This window comes from Salvelinus fontinalis, chromosome 31 (genome assembly GCF_029448725.1).
Source record: "Salvelinus fontinalis isolate EN_2023a chromosome 31, ASM2944872v1, whole genome shotgun sequence".
Classification (NCBI taxonomy): Eukaryota; Metazoa; Chordata; class Actinopteri; order Salmoniformes; family Salmonidae; genus Salvelinus; species Salvelinus fontinalis.
Genome location: NC_074695.1, coordinates 44,108,333 through 44,121,517, shown reverse-complemented (window position 1 = coordinate 44,121,517; position 13,185 = coordinate 44,108,333). Strand labels below are relative to the sequence as shown.

The following is a 13,185-nucleotide window of genomic DNA, read 5'->3' as shown; positions in this document are numbered from 1 at the left end:
AACATCCGCACCGAGCTAAAGTTTAGAGCTTTAAAGGAGCGGGACACTAATCCGAACGCTTATAATAAATCCTGCTATGCCCTCAGACGAACCATCAAACAGGCAAAACGTCAATACAGTACTAAAATGTAATCCTACTACACCAGCTCTGACGCTCGTCAGATGTGGCAGGACTTGCAGACTATTACGGATTACAAAGGGAAATCCAGCCGCGAGCTGCCCAGTGACATGAACCTATCCTGGCTTCGATGCAAGCAACACTGAAGCATTAATGAGAGCACCAGCTGTTCCGGACAACTGTGTGATCACGCTCTCCGTAGCCAATGTGAGCAAGACCTTTAAACAGGTCAAAATTTACAAGGCTGCGGGGCAAGACGGATTACCAGGACGTGTACTCAGAACATGCGCAGACCAATTGGCAAGTGTCTTCACTGACATTTTCTGCTGGTTTGCCCCACCACCACAGAAAGCACTGAGCTAGCCTGAAACAACTGCCTTCTGGCGCTGCCTTACTCAAGAAAACAAAAAAGAGACCATGTTCGTATGCGGCTTTATTAACTCAATATATTATTTTTACATTATTTTCAAACTGATATGTGGCACGTATTAATACCAAAATAACATACAAAACATGCAATCCCATGTTTTGCTAAAAATGTGGGGTTCAAAACAGGTGGGGCTCTGCTCCACCTGCCCTGAATGACAGGTCGCCACTGAATAACTACATTTCAAGCAGACCACCATAGTCCCTGTGCCCAAGAAAGTGAAGGTAACCTGCCTAAATGACTACTGCCCAGCAACACTCACGTGGGTAGCCATGAAGTGCTTTTAAAGGCTGGTCACGGCTCACATCAACACCATCATCCCGGAAACCCTAGACCCACTCCAATTCACATACTGGGACCAAGCTTCCTGCCATCCAGGACTTATATACTAGGCGGTGTCAGAGGAAGGCCCAAAAATGTTTCAAAGACTCCAGTCACCCAAGTCATAGACTGTTCTCTCTGCTACCGCACGGCAAGCGGTACCGGAGCACCAAGTCTAGGTCCAAAAGGCTCCTTAACTGCTTCTACCCCCAAGCTATAAGACTGCTGAACAATTAATAAAATGGCCACCCGGCCAAATTAAATTGTTATTTTATTGTGTAACTTTTTATTTTATTTTTTACTTTATTTAGTAAATATTTTCTTAAGTCTATTTCTTGAACTGCATTGCTGATAAAGGGCTTGTAAGTAAGCATTTCACAGTAAGATCTACAGCTGTTATATTCGGCGCATCTGACAAGAAAAATTGTGTGCCTTTCCAAATCATGTCCAATCAATTGAATTTACCACAGTTGGAGTCCAATCAATTTGTATAAACATCTCAAAGATGATGACTGGAGACAGGATGCACCTGAGCTCAATTTCGAGTCTCATAGCAAAGGGTCTGAATACTTATGTAAATAGGTTTTCTGTTTTTAATACATTTCCAAGCATTATGGGTTATAGTGTAGATGTATTTAATACATTTTAGAATAAAGCTGTAACGTAACAAAGTGTGGGAAAAGTCGAGGGGTCTGAATACTTTCTGAATGCACTGTATAGCATATGTCTTTCAGGCTGGTGTGCCAGGGTGGCCTGCTTTGATAGAAAAACTCAATCTCCACAAACAGGTAAGACACACACACAGAGACACAGATGACCCAATCTATGTTATGTTAAACTTGCAACCCAGGATTGTAAACTTGACAAAAAGATTTAAAATCCATGATACACTTTCTCTCTTTCCATCCTGCCCCTGTCCAGTTAAGTGGTGGCGAGTTCATTCTAAAATGTATTAAATTCATCTACACACAATAACCCATAATGCTTGGAAATGTATAGAGAAATGTATCAACCTCCACAAACAGGAAAAATAGACACACACACACACACACACACACACACACACACACACACACACACACACACACACACAGAGATGACCCAATGGAAGTTATGTTCAACTTGACAAAAATAAGAATAAATTAAACAGATCAGATTAGTTAGATACATTTGATTTTGAATACTCATGTTTAAGTTGTTTGTTTCTAATTTATGTCTTTCAGGTTGGTGTATTGGGGTGGCCTGTTCTGTCCTCTGCAGTTCAGACCAAAGCAAGATAATATTTAAAGCTCACTTTGGATCGACAAACAGGTTAGCCTCTGTAAAGTCTTCTGATGTATTTGAAGTGTGATTATAGTGTGTTCTGTGTTATTTCTTTATATTTTCCAATACTAACTGAATGGTGAATTAATGTATTTACAGTGTAATTATTGTGTTTGGTTACTCCTATGTCCTCCATACTCTCCCTCTCCGTAATGTATTGTCATAATCACTGCAGCTAATAGCATAGCACATACTCAACTTTTACTTGATAATAATCAACGCCATCAATCAACGTAATTTGTCTTCCAAACCTAATTGTTAGTCTAAAGGTAGTCTTGTAAGTTTCCATTTTGCTTTAGGTACTCCACTACCCAAATATACATAGATGTCTGCACAGCGCTCATTCAGAAGTACTCCTTGTTGAGAGACCACACTTATATGTAAGAATTCTTCCATTTTCCTACTCACATTAATCAACACACTAATAACCTTTGTACACCTCATTGTGCCTACCTAGACCATAATGTGCTGGCTTGGATATTTTCTTCTCAAATTGTTTATTCCATTACATTTCCAGCAGCATGAGACAATCTCTAGGAATGTAGTCTGCTCCGCTAACCTAGGTCCCAATAATCCGTCATTACATTTGGCATGTACCCTTCACAGTATGCAGCCATTCTAATTCTATTGATTCTAATCCAGCCTTTTTATTACACACCCTCCAATTGAAGGTGTCAAGGTCACTGCAGCCCTTTTGCTCCTCCTCAAAGAAGATCCAAGTGGGCTGTACCATACGTCTGTCTGTATGTCAGAGACAGGGTATCTATTTCCCAGCAGACAAATAAAGAAATAAATGCAAAGTTACAAGTAATACTGTGTAAGGTGGGCTCATTTGTTAACTTACTGTTTGAAAATGACTTAAGTAACCTTAATCTTATTTGGTTCAAGTTCCCATCACCTACCATAATAATAGATGGGAATCCCTTTGTGGATGAGAGCCCCGTCCAAGTCTTCCTAGATGGAGAGGAGCTACTCACTAAGGAGCCTGAGGACAACTCCATGGGATTGGGAGTGGCAATGGGGGTCCATTTCTTTTTTTATATTTAGTATGCAGCATTAGTGAAAAGGACTACACTGTGCAACACGCTATGCATGTTGTGGGAATTGATGAGGGAGGTAAATTACCAACAAATGTTGAATGGCAGACTTTTTGCTGCTGAGAGGGATAGGGGAGACCAGAGCACAAAGTAAAGCGAGATCAGTTGTAAGAGCCAAATAACTCAAATTAGAAACCACTTAGAAGGTGCGAATGCTTTGTTAGCGTCTCTACATGCCTATGAGTTTAATTATTGACCTTGTGAAATATTTTTCATGTATCTAAACAGCTTTGTTTTTATCAGTAAGATTGGGATTTTGATTAGTATACTTGATAATAAGTGTTTTTATTGATTGATTGCATATTTGGATTTCTAACTTTCAGTCAATAAAATGAATTTGTGACTTTCCAAGTTTGCCACTCAATGTTATTTGCATTATTAATATAAAACATGGAACATAAAGGTTCCTACAGGAACCGTAAAACCCTAGAAAGATGAGGAACCTTTTTAAAAGGTTCATCAGGGAAAAGGTTCCAGGAGGCACCTTTAGGGGTTCCGCTGGTGTCGCAATCTGAGGAACCCCTAAAAAGGCGCCTCCAGGAACTTTTCCTTTTTAGAGAATACAACACATTTCACAGCACATCCCATGCATAAAATACAATGTCTGCCTATGCCCACACATATTGTCTTCGGAAACATTTCTATTTTTAATACCGTCAAAGACAAACACGAAGTTGGGCTAACCTAATTTCAAACGAGGCCAAGGCATCATCACGCTCAATCATGAACAAATAGGATAATTCTTCATTTTACCAGTGAAGCAGGCCAATCATTTGATCTCAATCATTTTAATTGGAATATGCATTTAGATCTTCTTGAATTACTGTTTTGTGGGCTAATTATAGCCTATAGCCTTCCTGTAATATATTTATATATATTTTATCAAAGTCCAGTGGCGCTGTTGAGTTTTGGACACATGATATTTTGTTTTACTATTCAGCTCATCATCCTAAAATCTCATGAGAAATTCCATGGTGTTTTTGGTGTAATAGTGTCATTATACTATACTGTTATATTTGGTTACGTAAAATACTAACTCACTGGGCACACACTGGTTGAATCTCATGTTGTTTCTACATAATTTAAATGAAATTGAATAGATGTTAAATTGATGTCTGTGCCCGGTGGGAATGAATCATTAAGTGATCTTCCAAGACATTGGTTCAGCTTTGATCTATACTGAACAAAAATGTAAACGCAACAATTTAAACGACTTTACTGAGTTACAGGGAAATAAGTCAATTGAAATAAATTCATTAGGCCCTAATCTATGGATTTCACATGACTGGGCATAGGCCCACCCACTGGTGAGCCAGGTCCAGCCAATTAGAAAGTTTCTCCCCACAAAACGGCTTGTTACCAGACAGAAATTGTATAAAGGCCCATGGAGTTGGTGGAAGCGGCCTTTAATTTATTTCCACTTGCTCAGCTGGGCCAAGGGCGCTTTAATTGGGTCAGGTGGAAATGTCCGACAGATCTCAACTCATTAAAAGGAGGAAATGTAAATTGCCAAGCAAAGGTAGCGAGCCTTGCATCACCACTCAAAATACTAACTACACCTACATTTGTCTAAGGAGAGCGTTCTCTTGAGATGGTCCTGACGATCATATTTCTATCATTAGACTCATTTAGTACATCAGAGAAGGCACAGTAGAAGCCAGGCATTTATGCTGTGTGTAGTGTATTTAACGACTAAAAACAATACTGAAATATGAGGACTACAGTAGGCTACATATCAAATTAATAGTAATCAGGTTTATTACAGTGTAGCAATAAAATACAAATGTCAGAGCCTACATATTAGAAGTCTACAATGTAAAACCAATACTAAATAGTAAGACTAAAAGCATACAAATACACTGACAAACTGGAGTTTGTCAGGAGCTTGATTTACAATGTCTCCATTAACATAGGTTTCAACCAAACTTTTATTCTTTCCAGAACGGCAAATATCAGTAGGCCTACATCTATAATTAACATCACTTTGCATGGCCCAAAACATTTAATAAAAAGGCATAAAACATCACACGCATTCTCTAAACTAGTCACCCCACATCAAAACGGACAGAATAACAGTTTCCCTGTAACGAAAAAATCCATAACTCATACAGTACAATATAACGTTATCAAAATTCACAGCTCTTTTTTGAAATATTGAAACAAATCAAACAAGACAATTTTGAATCAACATGCCAGGCTGGCGTCAGCAAGTCGCTAGACGGATCTTCAGCACTGGCCTTCAACGTTCACATTTCGTTAACTTTATTTTTCCACTACAACAGCAGTTTAACATGTGTGTTACTGCTCCTATGCACATGTCTGATAGGCACAGTATGACTGAAGGCTTTTTACATTGACTGCAGTAAGGTGGGCTGGACCTTGTGCCATTAGGACAGGAGGAAAGATACTCAGAATTGAGGTCCCTCCTTCTTCAGTTTCTTGTAGTCTGTGTTTATGGCCACAAACTGGGGAAGACAATATGGCAGGATTTATGTAATCCAGGCCATAAAAATAAGAATGAATAGAAAGAAAGAAAGAAAGGGTGGCGCCATTCAAGTCAAATAAGGCATAATGGGTGGACTGGCAGCAGTTTTGAGCGTACCCATGCCAGGAAGTAAAATCAGAACGTGTAGCCTTCAATCTGTGCTGTGATTTGTCAACTCAACTAACATTATTAAAAATACATTCAGTTAGGATCATTTGAATGAACATTCTACATTACCATGGCCATCCAGCATCAGTTGATACAATAATTTCAATGGGATTTTGGAATGTTCTATCAAAATACCAGGCAGCCATTGCGAGTGTACTCAGAGTTTACCAGTCAAATGCCATGGTTAGAGCTTCCAAGTCTGTTCTATTCATTTTCTATGATCCAGGCAAGCACAGTAATGCTCTTGGCTACTTATATTGATCAAAAATATATAATTGACTGGTACTATTGATTGGCTGCATTACTATTACACTGTTGTCTCGTGAAACAAGAATCGATTAAGATGGGGATTCATTCACTTTGTGGAGCTAAAGTGTGCTAGAGTGTTAACAGTACTGTACCTTGTACTGGTAGGTAGGGTCAAGTTTATTCCAGGGCTCAGGGTTGTTCTTCTTATTCCAGCTGATCAGTGACACAATAGTCAAAGCAGGCCGAAGTAGGACAGATACAAATGGGATCAGAGGGAACTGTATTAGTCTGCCTGCGATCAACTATTCATTAGCCATGCATAGTTTTCAAACACTTACAACAGTGGTACAGGCCATTAGTAGTGAATTGGAAAGTGATGCCCTAGAACTGCACAAGAGGTGGGATTACCAAGAGCAGTCAATCATGAACTGATTTAGCCAAGGCTTTACAATGCAAAAGAGGATCCACTACTATGTTTTGATTTGATAGTATTAAGAAATTGATTAACCAATATTGAGTCAAAAGAGAATGGAGTGTAAGGGTGAATGAGTCTTACTTAACATGGGGTCCATTTGCAAGACGGAACAAATACATGGAGGCTCCTCCTACTCCCAACAAGACGACGATGAATTGGGGGATGAGCTATGAGAGGGTAAGAAGAGAAGGAGATAACATGAGCATGACATTCACGAGGCAAAGAAATCTGAGCATTCTTAGATAACTTTTGTCAATACAGTGTTCCGGTAAACAATGACCAGCTAATCAAGCTGATTACACATGGCGGGATCCATAATAGACTTTGCTCTGTCATGCCTTAGGTCACACACATGATGCTACTGTGTCTGTCCTTTTCAGGGAGACTCATATGGAACTTCCTTTTCATATTATATGGGTGGGCAACTACAGTCCTAGGGGGCCGATTGGTGTCATACATTTTCCCCACGCAGCCTTAGCTAAAACACCTAATTAAACAAATTGTATTCTAAACTGGAGATCATGATTAGTTGATGATTAGAGTCAGTTGTAGGGCAAAAGTGTCACCAATCAGACCCCGAGTACTGGAGTTGCCATCCCTGCTATTGACCAAGTGTAAATAGCTATGACTCAGGGCTACCCAAATCCGACCCTGAAAGGCCGAAACACTTCTGGTTTTCATACCCTTCTAGTCAGGGACTAATTCAGACCTGGGACACCAGGTGAGTGTAATTAACTACCACCTAGCAACAAAAACAAAAAAAAGTTTTTCAGCTTCCAGGAGCAGAAATGGGCAGCCCTGAATGTAGTCCTTTAAATAAGGAGGAACTGAAACCATAATGCACAACAGCGTTAGATACAATTAGTTGTACAAGTTCATTACCAAAAAGCGTGTCTGTTGCCTTTTCAAAAAGTTGGTATAACTTTAGTAAGCCTGCGTGAATGTATCCAAATAAATTCAGACCTAGTTTGCCCTGTCTAGCCTATACTCAGACGTGACACTGGTAGCGAATCCTATGGCGCAGTCAAAATGTTGATCCTTCTGTACAAGGTGGTTAGGCTAACTTGCATCCCTGGCAGTGGAGGCTGCTGAGGGGAGGACGGTTCATGTCTGGAACGAAGCAAATGGAATGGCATCCTGTTTGATACCATTCCACCAACCTCCTGTGATCCCTGGGGTTTTCGAGTGTGTTTCTAAGCTCCCATTTTGACAGAAACCCGATGTAAATCCTTGCTGATCTGCGTTGAGGACCTCTAGGCTAATGCAGCCTATGAGATGGTAGTTTTTTTTTACTATTTCGGTCATATCTCCAGTCTTTAAATCTCACGGTCACTACACATAAGCGAATAGCCAGTTTTGTGCCCCTCTTTTAAACAAAACATTCACCAACAACGTGAAGACAAGAGGACAAAGTGAGGCTATTTAGCCTATTCAGTAGTGAGGCCTATTTAGAGAAGTAACTTTTCATTTCAAGTACACAAATGACAGTCGGTCTGTGTGAATAACAGATGTTGTAAACTGCAATTAAGTCATTGTATAATTTAATTGAGCAACAACTGGTAGCACATACACACTGACAGAAGGAATTGTCATGCAATATTATAGACGACTAAGTCACTTCAAGCAATAAACCATAGAACAAAAATAAGTAGGTATTCTTACCCCTGGATGCTTCTTTAAGTGTTCCATCGCTATTCTAATCATTTTTGATTGCAGTTGCTCTTTATTATAAAGGTCAAAATTATTATATTAATTGTGACTAACCAATATTAGCAGTGATTCCCAAACCATCCATTTGCCGCAACCACTGATCTTATAAACTCGTTTGGGGGGCACTCCGTTGTCACGTGTTGCTGATCAAACTCCAAGGGTGATTTACATACAGGCTATTGGCCAGGGGATCAATAGACCCATCAACTTCGGGACACACTTGTGACTTCAATGATTCAATTCCTGATCTACATTTCAATTATAAAACGAGCATGAAATTCAAATTACAAAATTCCCGTTGTTTTATGAGATATAGGCTAAACCTCAGTATCAACTTGTCATTTGGGACAAACCTCAAAAACAGGCATTTGCTGTTGCTCTACTTTTTGATTGTTATATTAATTTCAAGATTATTATATACATTTTAACAAGTCATTTGAAATTAAAAACATTGTGGCCGCGTTATAAAGACAGCCTCAAACAAGCTTTTTGGTATCCAAGATTAGGACCTGTTGCGTTCTCTGCCTGGGATAGGCTCGCAGGGTTAAGGAATTGGGGAATGTGTAGATGTCATCTTGTCCTCGTACTATATCTGACCTCTTGGGACATATTGAGCATGTACTAGCCCATCAACTGGGGTTTAGAGCAAATTGATTAAACAATCTTGATTTTTTTTAAAGAGAATGGAGGCATAGAAATGTGTGCATTCTTACATGCTCTTTGTCAATAGTGTCCCTGTAAACAATGACCAGCTGATAAAGCTGATTACACAGGGGGATCCATAATACTTACCTCTGTTATGCTTTAGGTCATACGACCGATGATGCTACTTTCTCACTCTGTGTGTGTGTGTGTGTACAAAGTTTAAAACAAAAAGTAAACATTACCTAAGAGAAATACTTAAGAGACGAGAGATCATTATAAGAGAGAGAGAGAGTAGCTACTCATGAAAAGCTGTTACTTGCCACAGGCAAGAGAACCAGAAACACACTTCCTGCTGCTCTTAGGGCCATTGCGGCGTTTCCCTCTCTGCAGTAATAGAAACATTGAAATAGTCAACAAAAACACTCTTTATAGCTGGTTAATACCTAAGCTGTGGTGTAAATAATAGCTTATTCAACACAAAATTAGTACTGTAATACCCAATGTTGCTCTCAACCCGTTTTATTCGCATCACCCAAATACGTTGGACAACGTCATATCTTGGTTTTTCAGGCACATTTCACTGATTCCTATTTATTGAAAAATATGTATCTTGCCATTCAAAAAATGCTTATAAATCAACTTACCTAAACAAATGTATAAAACCATAGTCCATAGTTAGTGCCTAGTGAAAGTCTCCACAACCCTTGCTTAGTCTTCACATTCTGCTGCCTTCAAATGAAATACATTTATTACATTTTTTCCCTACCGCTGCAAACGACCTACTCCACATTTCCAAAGTGAAAGACAAATTATAAAACACGTTCCTAATTAATGAACAAATAAAAACGAAGATGTCTTGATTTTGTAGGCTAGGTCTTCAGACCCCAGAGTACTTGGTGGAAGCACCTTTGGCAGCCATTACAGCTGTGAACCCTTTTTGACTAATATTCTATCAACTTTACACAAGACTTAGGGCAAAAATGACCTTGTCTTGAATGCAACCATCTAATCGATGCCTATGAAAAGGCGAGACACATATTGTAGGCTATGACGTCCATCTAGCCTGGAGGAGAAAATAAAAGACAGACAGTGAATGTGCGCACTCACTGGTCATATCGCCACTATAGTTCCAATAAAATAAACAAGGCTACTGTTTGCTCAATAGCCTATTGCTAGTTGAGAATTTTGATAGCTTAACTAAAGACAGATTCGTTTTTTTCTTTGTCTCCTCTCTTCTGTGTTTTTCCAGCGATTTGTATTTAGATTTTAGACCTAGGTCTATTTTAGATGCACTTAACTGCATTTCAACAATCGGCTATAATCCATGCCTTCTGGGAATGCAATAAAGTCCAATTGGCGGGGTGTTCAAAAATTGTCTGTCAGAAGTATCACAATGTAAATGTATTTTTAATCCATCTGTCTGCGTATTTCCCCGAGAGCAGTTGTTGTTTGTTACTCCCCCCACGCCTTACTCAGACACCATAGTAACCCTGAACAAGAAGTTTGGACAGCCACACCATGTTGCCCTGAAGAAGATAGCCAGTGTCATGGACTCTCTCGATGTATGCCGTGGAGATACAGCTGCCTTAGAGAAGTTCGTACTACAGGTCCAGTCCTTAGTGGGCATGCTCCGGATCACTGGGTCCAGATGGCAACATAGAGCTGATGTGTGGGTCTCATGTGGCACGCCTACTCAGCAAGCTACCACCCGAGATGAGGTCAGACTTCCGCCGTCACATGTTTCATCAGCCAGGTATCACATACACCTTACTCGAGTTTTCAGAGTGGTTACAGTACGAATCCTGGTACCAAGACTATGATGTCCAGTCATCAAGCAAAGGGCATAAAGACAGACTTGGGCAGAAGTCAGAAGGGCGCCACGGGAAATGTGCAACATCCATCCTTCACAGAGCTAAAGACAACCTGGAGAGTTCGGCTGCCGGCAAGAAGAAAGGCAAGGCGAAGCCATAATATCCTTATTGCAACAACCCTGAGCACTATCTCAACCAGTGCTCAGCCATCCAGATGGTCACGAAGGAGCAAGTAACAGAGTGGATCAAGACCAACAAGAAGTGCTGGCGTTGTGGAAGGGACCATCAGGCATCCCAGGGCACCCTCAAGCTGTCCTGCGGCTCTGCAAGAGAATGCATCTACAAATCCACAAGGTCAATGCCAGAACCCCCAAAGAGGCACCAAAAGAGGAGAGCTACCTGATAAGCACGGCCACAGATGTGCTCTACCTAGACAGACCAGCTGACTGTAATTGTGTCCTACTGAAGGTGATCAGGGTGCTCCTACACCATGTAGACCGTACCCTCGACACCTACACTATTCTGGAAGACCGGTTTGAGCGTACCATGCTCCTTCCAGATGCTGCACAGAAGCTTGGGTTACAGGGGAACCCAGAAGAACTAGCTCTCAGAACCATTCGCCTAGACATCCAGACCCTCCGTGGTGCATCAGTGACCTTCCGCATCTCTCCTGCCTCGCAAACCAATACCAGTTTCCAGATCAAAGGGGCCTTCACTGCGACTTGCCTTGGACTAGCAGACCATTCCTATCCAGTGACCAGCCTTCAGAAGAGGTAAAAGCACTTGGTTGGTCTCGGCCTACAGCTGTTCATCAACGCCAAGCCTCTACTCCTCATTGGTGCAGATCATCCGCATTTGATCACCCCAATCGAACCAGGGACGTTGGGTCCTCCAGGTGGACCATCAGCCATCTGGACCAGACATGGATAGACGCTTCAGGGTCCGGCAAGGTTGGTGGAACAACACCTCAGGCCACAGCTGTTTGGTGGCATTCATCATCCCCCCCAACTTCCGAGTTGTTCAGGAACGCTGAGAAGCACTGGCAGGTTGACACCTTACCGTTCGGGAATGAGAAAGGCAGGACCAGGAAGCCGTCAACCTGCTCGAGACCAAGACTGCACACAAAGAGGTAAATGGAGTGTTTCGCTACGCCACCCCGCAAGAGAGACATGCCCTGCTTCCAAGCCCCTAAGGAAGCGGTGATGCAGAGCCTTAGAAGCACAGAGACATGGCTTGCTATGGATCCAGAGAGAGCTGCAGCCTACAGTGCTGAGATACAGAAGCTGGTGCAGGCAGGCTCAGTTCCACGGTCTCAACCTGAATAAGTCCCTGTTGCCAGGACCCACCTTGGGTGCGTCACTCCTGGGAGTACTGTTGTGGTTCCGCGAGCACGCCGTTGGGATCAGTGGCGACATCAAGGGGATGTTTCATCAGGTCTGCATCCTGCCTGAAGTTAGGCGCTCCTACGGTTTGTGTGGTGCGACATGAAGAGAGAAGAGCCCCCCTGTTTTTTGCAGATATTTCTAAAAACCTGTTTTTGCTTTGTCATTATGGGGTATTGTGTGTGGATTGATAAGGAAAAAATACTATTTAATACATTTTAGAATAAGGTTGTAATGTAGCAAAATGTGGAAAAAGTGAGGGGTCTGAATACTTGCCAAATGCAGTGTATAGCTCCGGGAATGATTGGGTCTGTATGGAAGGTAGGGTTGTTACTGTACCATGGGGTACAGTAACACATTAGGAAAATATTAGGAAGAAGAGAGAGAGGAGGAAGAGATGGAAGGGTTGAAAGATGGCAAAGATGAGAGTGAGAGATGAGGAGAGGAAAATATGAGAGAGGGAACAAAGAAGAAGAGGATAGAGGATTGTATGAGGACCCTTCCTAAGAGGTGTGACTCCACTTGGGGAAGACTAAAACACACTGCATGCCAGTGAAGAGGTTGGGTTAGAGTACAGACGTTGGGGAAGGGTCGCATCACCACCAGCAGCATCTCTTCATGAATCATGGGTAACGTGGGTGAGTCGGAGTCCATCTCGTTCCCTCTCTGACAAACAAAAGCACTTTCTAGGTTAAATTCCAACCCTGGAAACCGTGTGAGTCTTTCCCCCTTTGAGGGACCAGGGAACAGCACGCCAAACCACTCTTTTTGTGGTACGTTTTTATTTTTGTATTTTTTTTACATGACATAACATGAACACAAACATCCACAACATCCACCATGCCCAGACCCACCTTCTCACACCCCCATCTCCAGCGCCCATTTCACTCTCTGCCACATGGCCTACTGCACTATTTCGGTGATCTCCATCGCCCACGAACTTTCAACATTTGGATAGGCCTAATAAAGCATTT

General features: G+C 41.5%; 1 protein-coding gene across 1 annotated transcript; it reads right to left on the bottom strand.

The window, feature by feature from the left end:
* Positions 1–5,021: 5,021 nt before the first annotated feature.
* On the bottom strand, positions 5,022–8,499 carry LOC129829388 (cytochrome c oxidase subunit NDUFA4-like). Its single transcript, XM_055891053.1, has 4 exons — positions 8,326–8,499; positions 6,745–6,830; positions 6,341–6,401; positions 5,022–5,751 (listed from the first exon to the last, which is right to left on the bottom strand). The coding sequence occupies exons 1-4, from the start codon at positions 8,365–8,367 to the stop codon at positions 5,695–5,697; spliced, it is 246 nt and encodes an 81-aa protein (XP_055747028.1). The 5' UTR covers positions 8,368–8,499; the 3' UTR covers positions 5,022–5,694.
* Between the last annotated feature and the right edge of the window lie 4,686 nt (positions 8,500–13,185).

Bases quoted from the DNA above. Each gene is read 5' to 3' on its own strand.
- LOC129829388 (XM_055891053.1), bottom strand. From the start codon at position 8,367: ATGATTAGAATAGCGATGGAACACTTAAAGAAGCATCCAGGG. The intron at 6,831-8,325 runs GTAAGAATACCT...ACCCTCTCATAG, and splicing joins ACTTAAAGAAGCATCCAGGG to CTCATCCCCCAATTCATCGT. The intron at 5,752-6,340 runs GTACAGTACTGT...TGTCTTCCCCAG, and splicing joins ACCCTACCTACCAGTACAAG to TTTGTGGCCATAAACACAGA.